The sequence below is a fragment of the Spironucleus salmonicida genome, chromosome 5, assembly GCF_000497125.1.
Source record: "Spironucleus salmonicida strain ATCC 50377 chromosome 5, whole genome shotgun sequence".
NCBI lineage: Eukaryota > Fornicata > Diplomonadida > Hexamitidae > Spironucleus > Spironucleus salmonicida.
The window spans coordinates 884,568-909,647 of NC_090600.1; the positions used below are offsets into that span (position 1 = coordinate 884,568).

Consider the following 25,080-nt stretch of genomic DNA (forward strand, 5'->3'; position numbering starts at 1 on the left):
GAAGCGGTGTTATTGTGCGGAAACGCAGGAAATGGTGAGAAAATTTTTTTTAGAAAATCGATAAAGTGTCGATGATGGGAATCGAACCTTAGACATTAGATTAAAAATATAATTTTTTACCACTAAGCTATGGAGAAATAATAAATAATTAGTTATAATAAGTAAATAGAAAAGTATGATCGAAGGCTTTGTATAGTTTAAAATATACAAAAAGACATTAAAGTCAGTAACTATTATATTGTCCTAGTAAATGAATTAAATTGTGACATCCTTAAAATGCCTTGTGGTAAAAAGAACTGTTGTGGAGGAAAATGCTCATCAAAAGGTTGTGACTAACCCGAGCCTTGTGAAGATTGCAATTGTGGGAGAAATGAAGAATTAGCTATTAAAAAATAAAACGGAAAAATTATTCTTATTTGACACCGTATCTTTTTCTGAGCATGTTTAGTTTTTCGATTTTATATATAGTAAATAATTTATTAGTTAATGAATTCTAGATATTAAGTTCTTTACATCCAATAAACTTCAGCATAATGATAAATTTAAAATAGTTTTACGATATATAAAATTTCATTATCACTGATAAATAGAATAATACAGTTACAACTATAATATTAAGTTAACTACTATTTATTTAAAACATTACTACTAATTATGATATATAACACTTATACGATGGTACAGTAATTTAGATTATGGATAGAAACTATTGATTTCAGCTAACCTTAAACTACAACATGAAAACAAAATTAAGCACAATCATTGCAATATAGTTATAAATTTAATGATTAATAGATTTTTGCTTAAATTGTATAGATTCAATATATAGAAACAAACCGTTTTAACAATATGCAAATATTGTACCCAGGATTCACTGTACTAAAAATATTTTTTTTAAATAAAATGTTTGTTCTCCTTGCTGATCTATATCACAATCAGGAGTTCCTTGAAACTATTAAACGTATCCCCAATATGAAATGGAAGATGGTATTCCTAAACGTTTTGAGGGCATGACTGTAAAATAAGTTAGATAACTCCTTAGCACAAATATTTAGCATCTTCCATCATATTCTGTGACACTAACAGGAGAAGTTCCAGATTCATGGAACTGGAGTAAAAGGATGCCAAAATGCTCTGGGCCTGATACTGTTCGGGATTAGGCAGACTGTGGCTCGTGCTGGGCCTTCTCAGCTGTAAATCAGCTTGCTGACAACAGATGTATTTAAAAGTTAGACAAAAAACGTATTTAGCTTTCTGAACAATATGTAGTTTCTTGTGACCCAATAAATACTGGATGTGATGGTGGATATATAAAAGTTGTTTAACACTATCTTATCAATACAGGTACTGTTACGGATAAATGCACACCTTATACTTCTGGTTTATCTGGAAGAGACGGTAAATGTCCTTAAAAATGTAAGGATGATTCTGAGCTGGAATTTATCAAAGCAACTAAGACTGAAAATGTTTGTGCTGATGAAGAATCTATTAAAGTTGCCATCACTAAAGGTCTTGTTTAAACTGGATTTTCTGTATTCTCCGATTTCATGTATTATGAAAGTGGAATCTATGAACATACTTCTGGGTCTTTAGAAGGTGGTCATGCTGTAATGTTTGTAGGTTATGGTGAAGAAAATGGCACCCCTTATTGGACTGTTAAAAACTCATGGGGTAACAGTTTTGGAGAAAATGGTTTCTTCAGAATTATCAGAGGCCAAAATGAGTGTGAAATTGAAGATGCATGCTTCTTACTTACTCCTTGAATGAATCCTTTATATTGATTTTTTATCTGAATGTTAAATTATTGATAATAATCATGTGTTAAAAACTAAATTTTTAATCATTAACAATTATTTGTGTATGTAAATTAAGTAATAATAATAGTAATACCTTACCTGATTTTGATTTATAAAATATAACAATGAAGAATTAATCGGATAATAAACTTTCATTGCTTAATTTAAATAAATCTAATCTAACTAATTATTTATCCAATGTAGGAAATAAAATATCCTAAGAATTACTCAACTAATATCCTAATATTAATAATAATTAATATTCTTGTTTCATCTATAGTTCTTAAAATTAGTTCAGATAAAAAGGGTTAACTTTAATTATCCAAGGATATCTGAAAATTAACAAATTATGACTGAGAAATAATAAAAATAAGTCCCATTTGAATTAATATGCGTTTCATTTTTATACAATACTTAAAACCAAATAGAGTATTGTGAATCTATGAATAATATGCTAAAATATTACTTCGACTAATCATATTTTACATTAATAATAGATTAATAAGAGAATTTAAATAGTTTTAAGTTAATATGATCCTAATATTAATAATAGTTCGTAAGTAGCCAAACTAAATAAGAATACTCAAGTTACTATTTGGTTTCTTTATATTATGAAAGTAGTTAATGTTAGTATGAGAATAGGTGTTGGCCCTATAATATAGTATTAAAAAATTTAAAAAAATTAGTTAACTTATTATAGGCATTTAAATTTTTATTTAGAATGAAATATACTGTATTATATATCAACTAATAAGATTATTAGTTGTTTGACTTAAGTGTATAAGAAAGTACTAAATAAAGTGAGTAAACATACTGTTTGGTGTTTTACTTATTCATATACTATTTATTGTATTATCTTATTTACGTTAAGTGTTTAAATATCATTTACTGTAAATAAACTATCATATTAAACATTTCCATATAATAATATTAGTAGTAAGTATCCATGAGTAAAAGTGTACTTTAGTAGTCTTCAGTTTCAAAAAAGGCAAGGTGTGTTATGAGCGCCACGTGGTCATAAAAATGGTTTGTCATTTTGAAGCTGAATACTACAAAAGTATGTTTTTCTGTTGGCTATTTACTACCTTTACATATATTAAAATAACTATAATTAAAACAGTGAAACTAATAAATAGTACCTAAATGTCTTTATTAATTGCTTAGTACGCAGATTCTAACTTATAGTAGAATATTAGAGTAGAATTTGTTTTTATACGAAATTTTAATATAATTGTTACTAAAAATAATTATTTTTATAACAGATAAAATAGCGTATAACATAAATATTATTATTTAAATATTAATATCTATTTTAGAAGACATGATTATGATTATAATTTAATATTAATACTCCTTAATTTATTTCCTCTATAATAAGATGTGCTAATATACTTATTATTTTAATTTTTGTCTAAGAAAACTTTATAATTAATACAATAAAGTTTTTATGATTCTTAGATGGTTTATATAAGTGTGAAGTAAGTGGTAAATTAATATATTTAAAAAAACAATATATCATCTAAATATCGTTTAATATTATATATTTATCTTTTGAGTAATTAACATTATAGTATATTTTTGACATCAATACTAATTATGAATAAATATATATCAGAGCAATATACCGTAGGAAATTTAATAATATAATACATCTTAAGTAATAAGAGTAATAAAACTTCCTTAATAAAAAATAAGGCTCAACTGCAGTAATAACTAATTATTTTATAATTACGAAAATAAAATTTTCTAAATTTGATTATAAACTATAAAGATTTATTTATCTCATAAAAAATAAATCTGTTCTTAATTCCCGTTTCTAATAAATGTTTGTTGTCCTGGCTGAGCTCTATCATAAGCAAGAGTTCCTCGAATCTCTAAAGCGTGTGCCTAACATGAAATGGAAGGCTGGTATTCCTAAACGTTTTGAGGGTATGTCTGCTGTCTAAGTAAAATCTCTATTAAGTAAGAATATGTAGCAACTACCAGCTCCTACCGTGAAGTTAACTGGCGAAGTGCCAGAATTCTGGAATTGGAATCATGAAATGCCAGAGTGTGCTGGAGCTAAGACTGTTCGGGATTAGGCAGACTGTGGCTCGTGCTGGGCCTTCTCAGCTGTAAATCAGCTTGCTGACAACAGATGTATTTAAAAGTTAGACAAAAAACGTATTTAGCTTTCTGAACAATATGTAGTTTCTTGTGACCCAATAAATACTGGATGTGATGGTGGATATATAAAAGTTGTTTAACACTATCTTATCAATACAGGTACTGTTACGGATAAATGCACACCTTATACTTCTGGTTTATCTGGAAGAGACGGTAAATGTCCTTAAAAATGTAAGGATGATTCTGAGCTGGAATTTATCAAAGCAACTAAGACTGAAAATGTTTGTGCTGATGAAGAATCTATTAAAGTTGCCATCACTAAAGGTCTTGTTTAAACTGGATTTTCTGTATTCTCCGATTTCATGTATTATGAAAGTGGAATCTATGAACATACTTCTGGGTCTTTAGAAGGTGGTCATGCTGTAATGTTTGTAGGTTATGGTGAAGAAAATGGCACCCCTTATTGGACTGTTAAAAACTCATGGGGTAACAGTTTTGGAGAAAATGGTTTCTTCAGAATTATCAGAGGCCAAAATGAGTGTGAAATTGAAGATGCATGCTTCTTACTTACTCCTTGAATGAATCCTTTATATTGATTTTTTATCTGAATGTTAAATTATTGATAATAATCATGTGTTAAAAACTAAATTTTTAATCATTAACAATTATTTGTGTATGTAAATTAAGTAATAATAATAGTAATACCTTACCTGATTTTGATTTATAAAATATAACAATGAAGAATTAATCGGATAATAAACTTTCATTGCTTAATTTAAATAAATCTAATCTAACTAATTATTTATCCAATGTAGGAAATAAAATATCCTAAGAATTACTCAACTAATATCCTAATATTAATAATAATTAATATTCTTGTTTCATCTATAGTTCTTAAAATTAGTTCAGATAAAAAGGGTTAACTTTAATTATCCAAGGATATCTGAAAATTAACAAATTATGACTGAGAAATAATAAAAATAAGTCCCATTTGAATTAATATGCGTTTCATTTTTATACAATACTTAAAACCAAATAGAGTATTGTGAATCTATGAATAATATGCTAAAATATTACTTCGACTAATCATATTTTACATTAATAATAGATTAATAAGAGAATTTAAATAGTTTTAAGTTAATATGATCCTAATATTAATAATAGTTCGTAAGTAGCCAAACTAAATAAGAATACTCAAGTTACTATTTGGTTTCTTTATATTATGAAAGTAGTTAATGTTAGTATGAGAATAGGTGTTGGCCCTATAATATAGTATTAAAAAATTTAAAAAAATTAGTTAACTTATTATAGGCATTTAAATTTTTATTTAGAATGAAATATACTGTATTATATATCAACTAATAAGATTATTAGTTGTTTGACTTAAGTGTATAAGAAAGTACTAAATAAAGTGAGTAAACATACTGTTTGGTGTTTTACTTATTCATATACTATTTATTGTATTATCTTATTTACGTTAAGTGTTTAAATATCATTTACTGTAAATAAACTATCATATTAAACATTTCCATATAATAATAATATTACCTAACCCTAAATTATATTATATAATGCAAAATTATTTTAAATAACTACTTGATAATAGGATTAATTAAATTTGAAATTTATTATAGATGAATTTGTATATATATAGTAGAAGTGATGGATGTAAACATTCATTTATCACAAATTTTTAGTTGCAAAAATACTCAAGTATGGACGATTCTATACAGTCTATCACCATAGGAACATTGATGCTATCGCAATATCAGCACTGGAGTCGGCTTATCCAGAGTCTGATGCAGGCATCCAGTCATTATCCGCTGAAATTAGTGAATCATTATATATTTATGCTTCTGCTGTGTCTTCTTAAGTTTCTAGATCTTCCATATGCGAAGAAGATTCTTATTCATCTTCTACACCTAATATTTATTTTATATAATCTGCGAACGATTGTGCATCTTAATTTACACCTTATAGGATCATGATACGTCTAGTTTTCTCACAATATGCTATTCTTTTAATACACAATCTAGAGATTTAGTCAGCTGGGATACCCTATATTTTATTGAGTACGGCCTAATATGTATCTGGACTATCAATTAAAAAGTCAGGTTTTAATAAAGTAAACTAATAATATAAATGTGATCCTGGTGCCTATACCATACCACTAGTATCAAATTTAAGGCATATTTGCTCCTGAACAGTTAAAAGTGCAACGATAGCTGATAACGAAAGTTCATCCATTTGTAGATTTTATTTTTTTGGGGAACCATCTATATTATGACTAATATTAACTTCTCTCCTTAAGAACTATATTTTTAATCGGGGTAATAAATAATTATTACCTGTATTTAATCCATTATGGTACAAACCACAATTACCTTCCACTTATAAATTTGATACCTAATTCGTTACTACTAGAAATTTATATAGAATAATTTCATCTTATTTCCCCATCTACAAGAATATTATAAATTCACTTAAAAACTCTCACGTCACATAAAGTAATCTGGAACTCGACTGGTTACTCCGCTGATACCATTTTATCCTTCCCAACCATACTACACAAAATTGTAGCCGATGCCCTCTTGAATCTCCATTACCGCGGCTTTGTTACCGCTTCGATAACAATAATTTGGTGCAGAGAACACGGTAACGACTTACTTACCGTGCTGCCACTGGTATCCATCTAGCACCATCTGATGTCCCCGAACAAGCAATTTCAGTCCATTTTCGCGCAGAAAGCTCTCCGTAACATCCTACCCGAAAGTATAACCTGCACCCCGCATAGACTTCCCGTAACCAGGTCGCGTGTCCGGATCGCTCCACATCAGGTCAGTCAGAACGTCATTTTCCTACCCCTTCTCGATTTCAGCGATTTCAGTCAGTGTCTCTGCCATCGGAGATAATCCAGCATGCACGGCCAGTATCTTGCCGCCAACCACTGCTGCAATCGGCAGAAATTGGAAAACCTCATTAAACGCGTTGTAAATGCTGACGCTGTTGTAGCGGCTAATGCACTCCGCATAGAAGCCGTAGAAGTCACCCATCTGCTTTGTTTCGTGGTTCCCACGCAGTAGGAATACGCGGTTCGGGAATGCCAACTTGGCAGAGAAAACGGTCAGAACGGTCTCCAAGGACTACAGACCGCGGTCCACGAAGTCACCCAAGAATAGGTAGTTTGTGTAGGGTGGGATACCAGTCACTTTAAGCATTTCGAGGAAGTCGCTGAACTGGCCGTGCAGGTCCCCGACGATCGTCAGCGGTGCCGGGACTTGCAACAGGTTAGGCTCATTCTGTAGAACCGGCAGGAGTGCAACAAGGAGGTTCTGGGCTGCTTCGAGCGACGGCAGCTAGCGGTCGAAAATCAGGCTCGTCAAGATTTGCTGGGGGTTCATTTGGAGTGGTATGGAATGGAATGTAAATATTATATTATATATTATAATAATTAGATAAATAGAAATTGTTTTTGGGGTGGGGATGGTTAATACTGAAGTGAGGAATAGAATTTGAAATAGGTTAATTAGACGTATTAAGAGGGTATAGGATATGTAAAGTTTTTGCTAGTTCATTGTTATGAGCTGCTCAATGTGAGATTTTTGGGTAAAATGCAAAGGGATATGTTATTTTCCATCTCAGTAGGTAAGTAGCAATGGACAGACAGTCAGAAAACTATGAATTCTTTTGTTAATTATATAATGAGAACAGTATTTAGTTTAGGAAATTACAAAAATTGCTTCAGGAAAATGTAAACCTGACAGTTAAAAATTAAGAGATAAACAGCTCCATTAGTCAATATTAGGATGACTTGGATGCTCTAGACTAACATTATCAAATGATGAAAAAGTGTTTTTATTTTGCAGTTAGGGATATTCAGGACGTGGAAGAAGGTGCTAAGGCTAACGCTTAGCGCCTCTCAACACTTTAAAGCTTAAATAAGAAGTTAAGAAACAGAATACATAAATTAGAAGATACAAATTCTAAATTAGTTAGTTCTAATACTTTCCTTTAGGGGTAATGTAAATAACTTATTTAGTATGACATTCAGAATGATTTGATTAAGGATAAGTTAGCAAAGCGAGATCAGTAACTTCTAGAAGCAGAGCGTCGTGCTTTTATTGCAGAAGAGAGAAGTGAAAGCATGGTAAAAATTATACAAGTATATGCTACAGAGGCGGAACAGTTGCAAGGTGCGTAGGTTTTGTAACTCGCCAGACCAACAGCTGACATGACATGACTAGCATTTATATACTATTATAAAAGTAGTTTTATTTAACTTCAATTCAAAAAACCCACTCCATTGCTATGAAGCTCTTTGTATAGTACCCCACTGAGACTCTCGCCGTCACAGTTGACGAGAACATGTCGGTCAAGCAATATTAGGAACTTGTAGGCGCTGTTGCCTTCATGTTCGCCGGTAAGATGCTCCAGACTGCCGCCACCCTCAGGACCATCCCTGAGGATTCCACAATCATCGCTGTTACACCAGTTGATGGTGCTGGTAAGGATAAGAAGCGTAAGAAAAAGGTCAAAAAGACCCCCAAGCACAAGAGCCACGTTGATAAGAAGGTAAAACTCGCCATCCTCAAGCTTTATTCCGTTAAGGGTGATACTGTAGACTCTCTCCGTGAGTACTGCAAGCGTTGCGGTGCCGGCGTTAGACTTTCCAACCATAAGGACAGAAAGCACTGTGGTAAGTGTGGTTCAAACGGTAAGTGATATTAAATACTGCATCACCTGAGGAAGGACTTCGTCTGGAGGGTTAGGCATCTTGCGTAGCCCACCGATGCATCCTTTTATATTTATTTTTCCATCTTTCTTTTACTATAAAAATGGATACCAAATTTGATTTTTTATAAAAAGTGCATTCCGAGTATCGTAGAAAGATGCTAATGTAGCTGAATTCTATAGAGTAGGAAAATGAGTCACTAAAGCAAAAAATCTTCTTATAATAGTCCTGCACTATAGATAAGATATAGGAAGTTAACCTAATACTGCGTTATTCAAGGATGTTGGCGAAGTAGCTCAAGAAGGCAAAGGCCTAGCTAGCTGATGTCTTCATAGCATTCGATATGTCTCTTGGGGAAGTAGACAAGTTACATACCGAGTTGGTTATGATTCGGGAGTGTAAAGAGGTCGAGATGCTTAAGTCTAGTATATAAAATAATAGAAAACCATCCCTTATGACATGAGTTTCCTGCTTCGCATTAGTATCTAATACCACTCCAACTACCCCTTAAAATGCAAAACGTTGAAGCTTATCTTCAAGATCTCTCAGCTGCCTTTTTTAAATCTGAACTTAGCTTTGAAAGCCTCTAAACAGCCTAGGCGACAGATCTAGAAATGAGGTTAATACAGTGTATTTAGGCACATAATGGTAAGCCTATTATTGCAACTTCTGCTGATATTGTAGCCAGAGCCGAAGACGCGTTGCATCTTTAATTAAATGAAAGCTATCATTGATACATAGGAAGAACGAATACTAAAGCTTGAAAGAGAAAATTTAAACCTTCGTGGAGTCCTCGCGTAAGTTTTCGAATGACTGATGCCATATTTATAAATACGGTACTACATTACTCCAATTCTTAATATATCTTCAACTATTTTACTAATCGCAAATCTAACTAACATTGCATAATTGCATTTTTAAAGAGTCAGTAAATATAAGTATTCACATATATAATATTATATACTAGAAATTATTTTTTCATTATGCGCTCAATCGTCTTCACGATCCAGAAGCTGGAATCAATGCTTAAAGCTAACTTAAGTATCCAAATTGATATTTTCTTCCGCAGAGAAAACCATACATTCACAAGAACTATGAAGAAACTTGAGCCTTAATTATAATTTTTAATTCCAGATGGATTTGAGGCATAAGATATAACATTTTCCTAGACAGTTGATGGTAAATTGATGTATGTTCTTAGCAGAAAAATTTCACCCGGAGTTCATGATTTCATAGCTAACGATATAAGCGGAAATTTCACTTTAGAAATTGGGGAGATATCGAGTCCTAAGTTTTCAGTTGAAATTTTTAGCACATTCATCCACATTAGTAAGATATTCCATGAAAATGGTATCAGAGTTTAATCGGCTGAGGAGACATACTCGATGATCTAGCTTGATCCGAACATGGACCGGTTCAAAATTTATTTATAAGAGAAACCCAAGTTGATAAGTATTTTTGGGTACATTTAAGGATATGGAATGAATTTGGATACGCTGCTTTTTACCAAGAAAATCAGTTATGGGCTTAATATATTTTAGCCAACTAATAAGATAGCCATCGACAAGACAAAAGTATTATCTGGACTTGTTAACTCTATCAATTAAGGGAAAAATTCTGATTTAGTAATTCCGTTCATGGCAAATGTAAATCTTACAAACGATGCATCTACATTAAACGAAAAAATCTATCCTTAATTATCAAAATTTGCAACCATCAAAGAGTCTATTATGGGGTCCTATCTCAGTTCAGTATTATGCGAAGTTTAAAATATAGAAGATATTTTAACAGAAGATAAAAATATTTTGTGTAGTTATGAAGGCTCTGGAATCCTAGTTATTTAGAATCAAATGTGCCTGTCAGCAGGAGATAAGCCAAGCTTTTACAATCTGAACGATGATAGTTGGAAAAATAACTGGGACTTAGTTTAATATGACCCGGTTTCATTAAAATAAATATCTACAGACAATATATCGACTACGGAAATGTAAGCCTTATTTAAATCTTCAGCGGGATAGCCATTAAGTTTAGAAACCAAATGCGGAATTATCAAAGTAAGCCATTTGTAAATGCCAGAGTAGGAGAATCCTATAGCAGAGGAATCTGTTCCGGAACCTGCCCCTGCAGCCTAAAGCCCCGTTTAGGAAGTAGTGGAAGAGGTTATTCCAGCTAAGAGTATTCCTTCTCCTATAATTTAACCAGGTAGGTAACTTACCGTTCTTCCGCCTCCTCCGCCGTTAGTAACGCAAATACGCTACCAGATACTCCACTTGTAAAATCCACCCCAATATATCGAGCCATAAAAACCTCAGTAAAGTATGCTGTCGCCTATTTAGTAGTCTCCGGATATGCTTCGTTCAGCATCACCAATATTGCCAATTCACGTGCCGTCTGTGCAGTGTCAAGTTGATTATTCTGAGACAATCAGAATAAATGATCGCGAAATAAAGCGTCTTGAATAAGTACTAGCGAAAGCCACAAAGTCTAATTTTATGTTGCAGAATTCCTCACCAATTTAGCTAGATGACACTTTCCGCCAAATCTTTAGCGAATCTGCAAAAGTCGCAATACCGAGCCTAGTATAAACGAAATAGGATCTTCTAGGGTACGTTATGCATGTTAAGCATTGAAAAAATATTGAGGCTATTTCCTACTCGCACCAAAAGAGGATTAACAAAATATCCTCATTAGAAACTAAAAAACGTATTCTATAAAAATAGTAGATATGTACACCTAAAGGAAATTACGTAACAGTTCAAATTATAAGGTCACTATATATTATTAAAAAATTATATTACTGTTCAATATCATTTATTGTACCTATATTATAACAGAATTATATAAAAATTAGAATCCTGATAAGTTACAGATAAATGAAAATTATCACTTAATATATAAACTTTATTACCTAGGAAATAATAGTTGAAGCAAATTAATTTAAACACTGTATATTATATATTAATTACTTCTAATTAAATCGGGTATTCAAATTTTTAGTAAGTAGAACCTGCAATAATATGTTAATATATCAATTATTTAAATATAAAATCCCATTTTTATATGTTAGTTATTATAGAATTATAGTCGAATATGTTTATACTAACAATAGTAAAGAGGTTAAATTTTATTAAAAATGGGCGGTAGAGTTTCAAAAATTACAGAGCAAGCTGACGTTGACATGGATACCTTAGTTAAAATACATAGTCAATAAAATTTTTAACATGCTGATGTTCATTAGGTGATGTCGCTACCTAATAATCTTAATGAATACGGAAATAATAACATTGTTAAATCTGTTTAATCACATATTAATCTTTTTGATAAAAATTCAATCGAGTTAATTAAATTATTATCTGTAAATCAACTAGCAGACTTGATAGAATCAAGTAGCTCTATCGTTTTTGAATAAGAAAATAGTGTCTAGGAGTAGATTTAGCTATGATAATACTGACATTATTATATTTCTGAAAGCTGAGTATTTAATATATTTTTTATAAATTTTGCCGCCGTACTTAGTTTTCTTGAACAAATTAGTTATTTATTCAAATCTTATTGCATCTTAATATTTTATTTATATATGATTAATGATTATTTATATATAATTTCTTTTTAATTGCTAGTGAATTATTTAAAGTTAATTTACTAAAATATATTATAAAGGTGTTATCTAATAGTTTCTTTTAACTATATAAACAGTAGCTATAGCAATCCTTATAATTATGTTATTTTAAATACAAATCACTCATCTATAACATAACTAAATATTTCATCAAAAGCATAGTCAGTAAACTTTTCTGTTGTAAAATGTATCATTTTAAGTATCAGCTTCCTATTTTCTACTTTTAATTTTAATTTTATACAATCTAGTGCTAACCTAACAAATAAATAATATTCTGAAGAATATAACAATAAAGCTAATTGTTCAGGTTATATATTGAATTGTGTTTATATTTACTACGAATATTTACCAGATAAAGTTCCTGTTTTAATAATTTCAGTGCATAATTTTTTAGTGGTATTGAAGTCCATTGTTAAATGTAAATAATATTAATACATCAAGTAAGTTATATAATATCCTAGTCTATTAATAGAAATATTTTTAAATTACGATAAATATTATTATATCTATCATCATTAATTCTATTATTGAGTAAAGTAGATAACTTAATTATTTCTAATTAGTTTTGATATATCCTTAAAAATCTAATTTTTCAATTTTCATTACCAAAAATTCTACTATTTCTAAATATAAAATATAAGATATTTTAAGAAAAATACATATGTAAATTTATCTATAAAGATAAAAATTTCACCATAAACTAGTTCTACTTTTTCTGTTTTTACATTTCGAATTAGAATTAAACTAATATAAAATTCAAATAATAATCATAAATAATTTATTCTACTTTTATCAATTACCGCTTATTAAGCTTTGAAATAAAAGATCCAGATCTAAAATCTTTCGATCTACTTCCAAAATAGTTCTTTCTAATTTACTAACACGCTTTTTCATCATCAGAAGATCCAGTTCCGTGGTTGATATTTGACTTTTTAAGCTTTCGCAAAGAAACTGAAATTTTGACTTTAGATTTAATTCATCCATAAAAGTTAAATCAAATTCATCGTCGTCTGGTAAAGTATCACTATTCATATGATACTCAATTTTTTATATTGATAATGGTTGTATTTCTTCAATTGATTGATGACTCAGTTTCTAAATTTAAGATTTAAACGTTTTTTAGGTACAACTTAAACTACTAGTCCGATACTTTGGCAAGATTTACGATATATGACGAGAATGCAACTTCTGCATTTTATATTAAAATGATGACCGCAATCATATGATGAATTAATATATAATTATAATTAAATTTGAAAATAAAATAAATTATACGGATGTTATTGTTAAGTATTTGTAGATATAATAACGTAAAAGCTGCAATTGATTATATGTAAATTTCTAATAAGAATTTGAATAGTATTATCTAATTGGTTGTTTTAAATACAAAATTATTTGAAATATTATAGTATACGTTATTATACTAAATAAACTATTGAATTGATATATACTTTTAAATTTGATCATATAATTTATCAATTCACACTTAATATTTCTTACTATTATATGGTTGTTATAAGTAATTTATAGAATTGTTATACTAGTTATTCAAAAATTACATAAAATAGTATATGTGTCTAGTATCGATACCTATAATAACATATTTAGTAAAATCATATATAAATTCATTTTAAAAATTATAAACAATCCTATTATCAATATCTTACTACAGATATATTTTTATATAAATAAATAATACCGTGTATGGAAGTTTATTACTATCAAAATACAAAGAACAATTCAATGGTTAAACAATATATTATTTCAACTATTATAAATAATAGATAACTCGATAACTCATCTTATAGAATTAAATATTTGATACTTATAATAAGCTGATACTAGTTTATTATATTTGCATAATATATTGATGGAAATATTTATCAATGTTATTAATAGTGATTTATTCTAATTTAATTCTTTAACAGTGTATTATCTATATCTTACCATAATTGTATACTTATTGATTTACTTATCAAAAAACTGAAGTCAGAAGTATTTAAAATAAAATATTTATAGTTCTATATAATAATAATTATTAAATATTATTTAGGTTCAGCTTTTTAGTTAATAATATTAAATACCTTAATAATCATTAACAATTTTCATGTTTAATGATAAATTGATTGTTACATTTTTAACACTTATATTAAAAAATAATATCAAGATTTATCATATTACCTCTGATAATCTAAAATACAAATTAAGTAACTTCTCCTATATTTATTCGTCAGTTTCCTTTTACTGCGGGCACAGGTCGACACCACGATAATTTCTTCCAGCAAGGTGGAGTTATTGTGATATTTTAGTGCTATCCATGCACATTATTAAATCCCTATATACTGGTGTATCCAAACGGGTAAAGAAACACCAGTATAGTGCTAGGGTAAGATACTTATCTGATATTGCTGGTGCTGAACTCCAGGACCAGTTCTCTATAAAAACAGAGGTCAAGTGATGTGACCCTGCGAATTATGATGGTTTAATATATTAGTCTCATTGTGATAATATTATAACCAAAATTGATATAAATACTAAAACACAGATAGTATTATCTTAAACCTATAAAATCATTCAATATAGATTAATTTAGTAAATTTCAATACATCATTATTATATTTGTATTCTTAATTTATCATTCTGCCACTCTTTAATGCAGATTCCAGAAGCACTGGACTTCCCAACCGGTTCAATCCGATCCTCCTCAGAAGCGAAACAGCTTGCCAAAACTATTAAAAATTCGATGCTACCTGCAAAGAATCTGGCGTTCACAGCAATTTATGAACATCTTCCGCATCTCATATAATAAATTGAAACGGAGCTTAAAAGTCCAATTTACGCCTATTCGACCCAAAACGACTACTACAACAAAATGATGCTTCTATGCTCGGATTTTCCTTCCACAAACTCCCTCTCTATTTTGAGAATGCCATCTGCCTAGAATATGCTCATTTACAAGACCGCAGAGAATTTTTCCAACGCCTTCAGAAAGATTCTAGACAGTATTCTATTCTGGTTTTAGGTTCTACTACCAAAATAAACGTCATCTGGTGCAGATCACAAGCAGGATGTGCTGATATCTCTGACGGGAGAGTGTCAAAAGGCATATGACCGCTCCAATGCAGTTTTTGAATAGATTACTGGTTACCATAATGAGCGCGCAAAGGTTATCAAGCAACTAAACCAGCATCAGAATAGGGATTTTATGACGGCACTCATCTTACTCGATTTCAAGCATATCGGGCTAGCTAGGGCCTTTATTAATGAGCTAGTACTGAATAGTCTCACGCTATACGTAGGAATCAACGGGAACTGGGATACCGTCCAGAGCAACAGCGTGAAGTCTGTGAATGAGGTTATTTACTGAGTATGTATTATAATTGGCCAGTGAATAAAGATTTTGTTTATTTCGCTTTGACTTATGAAGATATTCTAAAAAACTAGGGAGTAACGAGAATTGAACTCGTGACCGATCACTTTGCAGGCGATTGCTCTACCACCTGAGCTATACTCCCATGATAAAATAATATATAACTTATTATATATATTAATATATACGATCTTAAACAAAATTTACATAGATTAACCAAATTGTTTCACACAAATCTAAAATAATATAATATGAGCTGCAAATAGTTATTATAGCGGTCCCTATTAAGATTATCTTCATATCATCACTATAAAATCTATTAGTAGTATGTAACACGTACTAAATACACAAAATGACAAAGTTCATCTTCAAAAGATTCAATCCTTTTACAGTCACATTGCTCCCGTAAAAGGCTTGAATTTTTTAAAAAGTGAAATTTCTCATGTTTATACTTTTAGTAAGTATTACATACTACTCTATTACTATTTCATGTACGTTAAATAATAAAGAAATATGTTGATAATTATCGATGAAACAAATAATGGATTAAAGTATATCATGATTCCAAAAAGTGCACTTCTAGGCCTAAAAAATTATAATAATAATTCTTCTTACCGAATAGTATTAATAAATTAGCATTAGTAAAAAATTTATGTTTAGTTCTGATTTTTATAGATTACTAATTCAAAGAACAAGGTGATATCAATTTATATCAATTTATAATATACTTTTTCAAAATTCAAAATAGAAATTTATCTTGTAAGAATAGTTAAGAAAACATTAGAATATTAGGCTTATGTAAGGAATGTATATACTGAATAAGCAATATATTTACAATATACTTATTGCGTATGAATGTACATTAAATTATATAAAAATATTTCAAATAAAGTTTAGTAAAAATATATAGCCTAGAATTTACTTTTAACTATTACTCCTAATAAGTAATTGACATACTTATAATTTCATTATAATCTTCCTATAAAATGTCTATTAAGTATACTTTAACAGCTTTTAATTCAGAATCGATATAGTATTAGTATACAATTAGAAAATATTAAAGAAATTTTAAATTAAGAAATATACCGAGATACTTTTACATTAGAACATGTAAAAAACTTTAAATTATCTCTTATTCCTTTTACGTTTCCATTAGTGTAACTCTAATTTAAAGGATAAAATAACGACATTTAATAAAACATACAGAAAGAGTAATTTAATATTAGTTTCATTATTTCATAGAAATAGAATGACTAGTATCGTATAACCCTTATAAATATTATAACTGAAATATTATCATACGAACCATATATTAGTATACAACATCGTTTACTAACTGCCTTATCTTTTATTTAGTTATTTATATAATCATATTAGTCTTTAGCTGTCTGATTTTCTCGTTAGTAAAATTAATATAACTTTTAAATAGTCTTAATTAAATGTAGTATCAAGAGTATATCACATAGTAGTTACGATAATTTTAAAATTACAATTAAATAATTATTGAAAAGGAATAAAGTAAAAATAATATGTTAGATTATATTTTTATAAGATATTATAGTCTATAGTTATGAAGAAGAATTAAACAACAGTAATGGTAATTTTCAACTGCAACTGTTTTGTTTGGCAAGATAATACAGATAATTTAACAAATATTGATTATTTCTAAATAAAAATTAATATTATTAGGGTTTTCAATATAGTTTACACTTATAATAATTCAATCTATATATTTCTTTTACTAGGAAATATCAATATGATTTATGAGGATTGTTGTTAGCTTTTAAGCTATTGTTGATCCGATCAATGTTATTTCAGTAATAAGTAATTATTTTTTTATAATATAATATACTATTATAATTTTTAATCCGTATAATGAGAGTACTTTACGGAAACCAATTTATTTTTATACATGTCTGCTAATAGTTATAATAATGAAAATAATTTATCTAGATTATTTGATATTGTAGATTTTAACTTAAATACCTATTAGTCTGATGAAAATAAATATAGTATATTGAAATGTAGAAAAGTCAACTTTCGTCTCTAATCATTAAAATATCAGGGGTATTTTTATTTAATTGTTTAAAATTTAATGTATTAGAATTATAAATCTTAAAGCATCCTCTTTTAGATAATAAAGATTATTATAATGAATTATTACTCCATCTTCTACTATATTGCAATAAATAAAGCCTACTATACGTACAAAAATTAACATTATTTTCACTTAAATTGTAAAGAACTCATATTTCGTCTTATATTTGGGTCGGTGGTAATTTTATTCTAATTAATCTATTCTGATTATAGCTGAAGTTACGGTATTTCCTTATTATTTTATTTTGCAGGCAACTTAGTAATTAAAGTGTCATAATTTTTAAGGTAAAATACTTACTTATTAGAGGTAGGCGTAACAACCTACTCAGAAATTTAAACAACAGTAGTAGGCATTAGAGATGCTGCACTTAATTATTTTTACGTGATACTTCTAGAATCGATATTAAGCTACATATCTTTTAAAAGTTAATTATGGGTCGTAGGTGCACTTTTTTACTAATTATAATTTGTCTTGGCTGGTTTAAAAAATTCCTTGTATTGTTTTCTGGATTTAAAAAATGCTTTTACTCCAGTAATAATTTTAGATGTATCGGAAATTTGTCTATTTCTTCTATGATCCCAATACGAACTTTATATATTGAAATGTAATAAACTTATAAAAACAATAACTAATGAGATTGCTTATAATATTATTACAAGCAATGAAATTGTATAATTATTATCTCTTGCTGTTTTAAAATCTCCAACCGCGGTAATAAATTATGCCCATATTGCTGAGGAGATGAGGTTTATCCCGAACTCTACTGCAGAAATGTGCATCATAACGACAATATTAACAATATTGAAGAATATTTACGTAAATAAGCTGGACAGAAAAATGTCATATTCTAGAATCGATTTTATTATCTCGCTTGGGTATGTTAGACCGACCATGCTATTTACCATAAAGGATGCCAGGGAAAGTCTCCCGATGGCACCGACCTCGCCGTATCTCCCGAGTATCAGGTCGAACAGATAGAACTGGGCACCATTTAGCAGTATTGCAATGCTGACCATGATCTGCCCTGATATGATATTCCAGCTGGAGGATTCCGAGAAATACCCTAACTGCTCTGTACCTTAAATCGCAAATAGGATCTATGCGAATATCGGTAACATGATTGCGATGAACACCGCCAGCTTCTGCTAAGATTTGAAGCGGAAGCCAGCTAGAAATACACACATGAAGAGCGTCACGAGCGGACCAGCCAACTTGTAGATTTGCTCGCCGAAGTCATGCACCACGTCTGACACCGCCTGGTACTGCACGAAGTGAAACGAAAGCTCTAGGAGTGCCGCCAGGATGAACAGGAAGAAATGGGATGGGAGGTTGTAGAAGAACTGCGTGTACGTCGGAACCGCCAACAGGAAGAGCACGAGCACGAAGGGGACCATCGAGAAAATATTGACTGCGATCTACATGAAGAAGTCGTTGATGTAGACGTCCTGGATAGCGATGATAATGGCAAGGGCCTGGGAGAGCATGACGAATATCAGGTGCGGCCCGATCCGCTTGATTTGGCGCTTGGCATAGACAACTATCTTCCGCTTCCCGGCCTTCGATAACCTGAGAATTACGATTAGGAGCACCAGCAGGAGCAAGAATGAGAGCACCGGGACGGCAATCACAAAGGTCATGTATCCGGGGGAGATCCGCTCCACCACGCACTGATCGACCACTAAGATGAACCTTGGCCCGCAGTAGTCGCACTCCGCCACGCCCATCTGGTTTCGGAAGCACACCCCAGTCGGGCTTTGCAGCAGGGGGCAACAGCAGCGCGAGAAGGCCTCGGTGCGACAGTCGCAACTTATGTACCCCTGTGTGCACTCTGAACAGACCGCTCCGCCCCAGCCTTCCTAGCACTCCCCGCAGAACAGCTAGTTGGCCGTAGCTATGCAAGTGCCGCGCAGCTAGTCGTTCTCCGGTGCAGTAGCCGTGCCGCAGTTGCCTTTGATATGCTCCAGCCCGGGCCTGCACACGAGACACTGCTGTATGTTCATGTCGAAACTAAGACAGGGCGAATCGGCGCAAGTGACGAGGGTGGCGGTCTGGAAGCACTCGCCTGGGAAGTTCACGGCGTGTTGCTTGCACTCTGGACCGAAGGTGGCTTCGACCGAGCACATCGTGCAGTTGAACGACTGACGGTGCGGACCGCACGTTGGACAGTAATAATCTCCGGAACTGTCTTTCCAGCATGCGGTAGATGACGCCTACAGGCAGTACCCACCCAGCAGCGAGAAGATGTCCTCGCACCGGAAGCAGTTGTGGGAGAGTGCGTGCCCTAGTGAGCAGGAACCACACTAAATAGAGTCGCCCGAGTAGAAGCAGCTCCCCTGGGTGCAGTCGGCGCACGGTATCAGGCACCGGTTGACGCCGATGACGACCAGCTCGTCAGCGGGCAGTATGTTGGAGCTGGTGTAACCGGGCTGGCAGTCGTTGCACTCGCCAGAAACATCGATTTGGTACCCCAGCGAGCATGTGGTGCACAGCGGCATGGCGTAGTTGTACTGGCACTCCTGGCAAAAGCTGTCTAGCGAGTCGACCGCGTTCGTGAAGCAGACCCCAGTGGCCACGTCGTTCCGGTAGTAGCAGCTTCCCTCCCTTTCCAGTTCTGAGCACTCATCGCATGAGGGACCCGCGTACCCCTTGTAGCAGCTGCACATTACTTATCCCTGGAGGGTGAAACAGTCGCCGTTGGGGTTAGGGATCGGCGGGTAGCACTTGTTCTCGTGGAGAATGAAGCCGAGGTAACAGCTGCAGCAGAAGTACGAGGGTCCCTGGTCGTAACACTCTCCAGCGCACTCCGGAAGTACGCACCTCGCCAGACACTGCTGACCCACGAGGACCTTCCCCGGGAGGCAGGAGGCGCAAACCAGTGTTCCAGCCCCGTTGCGGTAACACCCGTCGTCGGTCACCTGCACCTAGCACGCACCACCTGCGAAGATAAATCCGTCGATGCAGGCATCGCACTGTTAGCCTGTAAACGAGCCGACGCAGCTGGAGCACCGGATGCCGCCAGGAGTGTAGAAGCAGGTCCCCGCTGCACACGTAATGCACGGCTTTAGGCACCCGCCTAGGGCCGCCACAAACCCGTTAGCAGCATCGCAGACCAGACACCCATCCCCCGTGTATCCTGGAAGGCAGAACCCCGCACATATCAGGCGCCCGGACGCATCAACGTAGCACCGGTCTCCCTGGCATTTTTCGCAAAGCTCCAAGCACTCGGCCCCAATGTTTATGAAGCCGGCCCAGCACCCCTGACAAGACGGACCCTGGAAATTATCTTTGCACGACGAGCAGACGATGCTACCGTTCTCGTAAAAGCAGTCTCCATTGCAGCCGTCGCATCTCACCAGGCACTGACCCAAGAAGCTACCGGTCCCCGCTTAGCACGAGTCGCACTGCTTTCCAACCGCATATTGGTTGCAGCGGCAGGTCTAGTCGTGCTGGCAAACCCCGTTAATGCAATTAGTTGGGAGGCACTGAAAAATACACTGAGCCCCAACAAGGAGATAATCCTGCGCGCACGAAAAGCAAATGGTCTCCAGAGCTATTTTGATGCATTTGCCATGTTCTATTTTCTCATCTTCAAGATTATGGCAAACCTCTCCATATAACCATTTATCCGCTGGACACTCATCGCACCTATTTCCAGCAATGCCTGCATTGCATGAAAAGCACTTAATGTCACATTTATCTGGAGGTAGCATGCATTCCTAGAGATAATAGCAGTCGCCAGTTAGGCATTCTGCACATTTTTTCAAGCAGAGCTCGCCATCTGCCTTAAAACCTGAATCACATTCCTGGCATTTGGGCGCTTTCCAGCCGATCTTACATGCAGAACATTCCCATTCACCACCATTACCGCTTAAATACACGCACCCAGCACCTTACGCGCATGCTCCGGTCAGGCAGACATTTTTACAGCCTTTATCGCTGCTTTTCGTACAGAACTGACAGCTTATTCCACCGAAGTGATCTCCACAGTGGCAATCCCCGTCCTCGCATCGATTGCCATTACATTCCTGAGAATTTTTACATACAAAACCATCACAAATACCGTCAATACTGAAATAGCCATCAGAACAAACACAAAAGTTGTCAAGGACTTATCCATGGAAGCACTGAGATTTTTAATCTCCAATACAGGTTGCAAATCCTGTGCTCGCATCGCAACTAGTAGCCCCACCAATGCAGAAGGTGCAAAGGTCAATCTCACATTTATCACCGGAATAACCTGGTCTGCAAACACACCCAAAAATAGCACTACATGTACTACCTTTATTGCAAAAATCTGGAGGACATGTGTGGGTTTCGCAGTTCTTCCCACTGTAGTCTTAGTTACAAGTTAAAATTTTGCCATCGAAGATGCCGTGGCATTCACTATAACAAAGATTTTCTTGATTTTTAATATTTATTTGGACGCGTAGTAGTTCTTGTTGGATGAATGGTGGGATCTCAGGACTGGCGAGCTCCGCGAGGGAGGCTATTGAAACAGTAAAAAAATCTTATAGGCGCACCATACCATCATTGCGGAAATCAACTATCCACTTTCCATCTTGTAATAGTTTGGTGACACCGGGACCTGATTACATTTCTGCTTTGCTGATTTATTGAGGGCTACTGATTTTCCCGGTACCTATCAGAATATAAACGTTTATCATATTGCTGTTTCGCTCGGTGGATATGATAGGTACATCGCTTTAACAGAATATCTCTGACGACTACTCAACAAAATTGATTATTTCATTATCTTGCGCTTCCTTTATCAGTAACACACATTTTTTGTTATTAGGGCTTATTAGTTTGAAATTGACAAGCATGTTAATAAAAAATGATTTTAGCGCAGTTTGTGAAATTCCATTTATTATCCCTTATTATTTAAGCTAAATTTAACCACAAATAACCGCGAAGTTGAAGCTTATTTATTATATAAGGTCGGATATTCCGCTAAATTTATCAATTGAGACTTAACTAATTTCAATATTCTTCTAAATAATAATATGGTCAATGTTTGCCTTTATCATATCTTATGCCAAGCCGAATATAACACTTTTTTCTACATTTACCCCATCTGATATAGTAATAAAATTGCAAAATGACATATTTAACATAAACATAGCTTCAATTTTTAGACTTAATGGATAATAATTTACAGCAGAGGCTGCATAACTTAAATGTGTATTGCAATTGAACGAAATGTTTGTAAATTTGCAGTTTGTTATTAATTTGCCCATCCCATAATTGCTGAAACTTCCATTCGTAGATCCACTAATAGATAAGTTTAGAGATACCATTGAAATTGTTACTTCATCTAAACTATTGAAAAAATAAGCTATCTATTGAGACTTGCATTTTTCCATCTCTAACGTAGAATTTATTGAAACAAAACTTACCTAAATATTTTTAACATTACTTTCTGCTAAAAGGATTGCTATAAATGGTGTATCAGTCATAGTTAGGGATGACTATATTGCAATATTTGAAATATCTGCATTTTCTTCCACTATTTAGGATAACTATGTTATTTTAGTGGCTGTTTTAGAGTTTGACTGTAAGTCTATTGTTATTTTCAAGTTCTTAAGATTTCCAATTAGCTGCTGGCAAATACTAAAAATAGTAGTATGGGTTAAAGCAGAACTAGTGCTAATGAAAATCATTATTTCAGATTTACTTATAGTTTTTGTGATTTAAGAAAATCCATAGATTAGTGAAATTTCTCGCCCAAAAATTTTAACATTAATATTTAATAAATCAACAAATGTTTACATTGATACTCCATAAATTTATGTCGTTTCCATGGCAGTAATTATTACAGAAACTGGAAAAGCACCCATAAGGTCTTAGCAGATTCCAAAAATTGTAGATGCCATAGTAATACTTATAGTAACTGATAATGATGTAGATTTTAGACTTTAAATACTTTTTGATATACCATATACGTTATATTGTGTTTTCAAGAAAGGAGTACATATAATAGAGAAATCGCAGCTTCTAAATTAAGATTCTATAACTTAAGTAAAAAATGTGATCTCGGCTAGATTAGTAATTTTATCACTTTGAATTTTGAAAGAAGTGTCTTAAAATGAAGCTGTACTGAGTTGTTCCATAACACGGAAAGAATCTAAGATATCAGTTTCTACAGAGATTCTTATATTACTAAGAATCCCAGTAAACTTTTAAATTAACATCCCACCTCCTGGTATACTTAAAATTGTAAGTGTATTTCTAGCTCCTGAAAGAGTTCCGTTAAAAAAATTAATTATGGCTGAGCTGGAAATTGTTAGACTGATATCTTTTTCTATAACAAAATTATCATTTTACATAGTATTAAGTTGATAAAAACCATCGCCGTCAGAAAGTATAATCAAACTAAAAATAACTAGCATTTCTCATTTCAGTTTAATTATGTTCATAATATCAATTTATTGATTATTGCAAATTAATTTAAATCTATAAACAAAATTTAATATTGTATTATTATTGCGTATTAGAAAATTTTATAACTTATAGATTTATTATAGAGTTGAATAATAATTAATATGTGTTTAAGACTCTTTTTATTATTGATAATATAATTAAATATAAATTATTTATAGGCTAGCATATACAATTATTTTTGAATTATAGAATAATACTTATATAATAGCTTAAGTTTATTTTTATTTTTATAATTATACACATATATTCAATTATTTCATACTTACATAAAATCAAGTATAAAATTATTATTAACTAATAAATAATTATAGATTCTAGATATTTATATTTATTAAGAAAAGTATACTTACCATACCAAATATAATTTAATTCTAAGAGCTCTATATAAGTAAATAAGATATAATAATATTTATTTAGAAGTAATATCTTAATAGTTTATATAAATTTATATCAACTAAACATTATAATACAGTAATATATATTATTGTTAATTATCAAATATTATAATAAGACAAACAATGATTATTTTATTAATTATTCGTCATGTTAAAATTTCAAGATTATACATCAAGCTATATAATTTCACATGCGATACAACAAATTTAGTCGCCTTCTGCATAGTTGTAGATTCTAATAGCCAAGACAATAATTTATTAATTTGATATGCAAATTCATTTATGTAGTTTTAATTAAAAATAGCTAATTCTATTGAAATAATACTTTAAATCACCAAATATCGAGTACGACATAATCTAGCAAATTTTAACATTCACCTCTTGATCCGCTACAATATTTAGGAATATGCCACTTATCAAAAGTCTGCATACGAGTCTTCAAGCAGATCACAACAGATATTCGTTCTTATATGTAATGAATCATCTCTATTTTAAGATCTGACTTCAAAAATTCTTGATTTGT

The 25,080-nt window shown here is 32.2% G+C and overlaps 13 protein-coding genes and 1 non-coding gene across 14 annotated transcripts; 9 read left to right on the forward strand and 5 right to left on the reverse strand. All coding sequences in view use genetic code 6, as the record gives it.

The window, feature by feature from the left end:
* Positions 1–977: 977 nt before the first annotated feature.
* SS50377_25133 (Cathepsin B) lies at positions 978–1,763 on the forward strand (the record flags this gene model as incomplete). The annotated part of the gene is made up of 1 exon (XM_067908968.1): positions 978–1,763. The coding sequence occupies one exon, from the start codon at positions 978–980 to the stop codon at positions 1,761–1,763; it is 786 nt and encodes a 261-aa protein (XP_067763789.1).
* Positions 1,764–3,619: 1,856 nt separating this feature from the next.
* Positions 3,620–4,480, forward strand: SS50377_25134 (Cathepsin B; the record flags this gene model as incomplete). The annotated part of the gene is made up of 1 exon (XM_067908969.1): positions 3,620–4,480. One exon carries the CDS (start codon positions 3,620–3,622, stop codon positions 4,478–4,480), a length of 861 nt encoding a protein of 286 aa, XP_067763790.1.
* A 1,159-nt stretch (positions 4,481–5,639) lies between these two features.
* Positions 5,640–6,149, reverse strand: SS50377_25135 (uncharacterized protein; the record flags this gene model as incomplete). The annotated part of the gene is made up of 1 exon (XM_067908970.1): positions 5,640–6,149. One exon carries the CDS (start codon positions 6,147–6,149, stop codon positions 5,640–5,642), a length of 510 nt encoding a protein of 169 aa, XP_067763791.1.
* A 251-nt stretch (positions 6,150–6,400) lies between these two features.
* On the reverse strand, positions 6,401–7,303 carry SS50377_25136 (Serine/threonine-protein phosphatase; the record flags this gene model as incomplete). The annotated part of the gene is made up of 1 exon (XM_067908971.1): positions 6,401–7,303. The coding sequence occupies one exon, from the start codon at positions 7,301–7,303 to the stop codon at positions 6,401–6,403; it is 903 nt and encodes a 300-aa protein (XP_067763792.1).
* Positions 7,304–8,210: 907 nt separating this feature from the next.
* SS50377_25137 (Ribosomal protein S27) lies at positions 8,211–8,624 on the forward strand (the record flags this gene model as incomplete). The annotated part of the gene is made up of 1 exon (XM_067908972.1): positions 8,211–8,624. One exon carries the CDS (start codon positions 8,211–8,213, stop codon positions 8,622–8,624), a length of 414 nt encoding a protein of 137 aa, XP_067763793.1.
* Positions 8,625–8,737: 113 nt separating this feature from the next.
* SS50377_25138 (uncharacterized protein) lies at positions 8,738–9,097 on the forward strand (the record flags this gene model as incomplete). Its single annotated transcript, XM_067908973.1, has 1 exon — positions 8,738–9,097. One exon carries the CDS (start codon positions 8,738–8,740, stop codon positions 9,095–9,097), a length of 360 nt encoding a protein of 119 aa, XP_067763794.1.
* A 49-nt stretch (positions 9,098–9,146) lies between these two features.
* SS50377_25139 (uncharacterized protein) lies at positions 9,147–9,368 on the forward strand (the record flags this gene model as incomplete). The annotated part of the gene is made up of 1 exon (XM_067908974.1): positions 9,147–9,368. The coding sequence occupies one exon, from the start codon at positions 9,147–9,149 to the stop codon at positions 9,366–9,368; it is 222 nt and encodes a 73-aa protein (XP_067763795.1).
* Positions 9,369–9,617: 249 nt separating this feature from the next.
* On the forward strand, positions 9,618–11,264 carry SS50377_25140 (uncharacterized protein; the record flags this gene model as incomplete). The annotated part of the gene is made up of 1 exon (XM_067908975.1): positions 9,618–11,264. One exon carries the CDS (start codon positions 9,618–9,620, stop codon positions 11,262–11,264), a length of 1,647 nt encoding a protein of 548 aa, XP_067763796.1.
* Positions 11,265–11,767: 503 nt separating this feature from the next.
* Positions 11,768–12,076, forward strand: SS50377_25141 (uncharacterized protein; the record flags this gene model as incomplete). The annotated part of the gene is made up of 1 exon (XM_067908976.1): positions 11,768–12,076. The coding sequence occupies one exon, from the start codon at positions 11,768–11,770 to the stop codon at positions 12,074–12,076; it is 309 nt and encodes a 102-aa protein (XP_067763797.1).
* Positions 12,077–12,372: 296 nt separating this feature from the next.
* Positions 12,373–12,663, reverse strand: SS50377_25142 (uncharacterized protein; the record flags this gene model as incomplete). The annotated part of the gene is made up of 1 exon (XM_067908977.1): positions 12,373–12,663. One exon carries the CDS (start codon positions 12,661–12,663, stop codon positions 12,373–12,375), a length of 291 nt encoding a protein of 96 aa, XP_067763798.1.
* Positions 12,664–14,360: 1,697 nt separating this feature from the next.
* SS50377_25143 (uncharacterized protein) lies at positions 14,361–14,711 on the forward strand (the record flags this gene model as incomplete). Its single annotated transcript, XM_067908978.1, has 1 exon — positions 14,361–14,711. The coding sequence occupies one exon, from the start codon at positions 14,361–14,363 to the stop codon at positions 14,709–14,711; it is 351 nt and encodes a 116-aa protein (XP_067763799.1).
* Positions 14,712–14,906: 195 nt separating this feature from the next.
* SS50377_25144 (Proteasome activator pa28 beta subunit-containing protein) lies at positions 14,907–15,620 on the forward strand (the record flags this gene model as incomplete). The annotated part of the gene is made up of 1 exon (XM_067908979.1): positions 14,907–15,620. The coding sequence occupies one exon, from the start codon at positions 14,907–14,909 to the stop codon at positions 15,618–15,620; it is 714 nt and encodes a 237-aa protein (XP_067763800.1).
* A 75-nt stretch (positions 15,621–15,695) lies between these two features.
* SS50377_t20083 lies at positions 15,696–15,768 on the reverse strand. Its single transcript has one exon. It is a non-coding gene; the product is annotated as a tRNA-Cys (tRNA).
* A 2,081-nt stretch (positions 15,769–17,849) lies between these two features.
* Positions 17,850–24,110, reverse strand: SS50377_25145 (Transmembrane domain-containing protein; the record flags this gene model as incomplete). The annotated part of the gene is made up of 1 exon (XM_067908980.1): positions 17,850–24,110. The coding sequence occupies one exon, from the start codon at positions 24,108–24,110 to the stop codon at positions 17,850–17,852; it is 6,261 nt and encodes a 2,086-aa protein (XP_067763801.1).
* Positions 24,111–25,080: the final 970 nt, after the last annotated feature.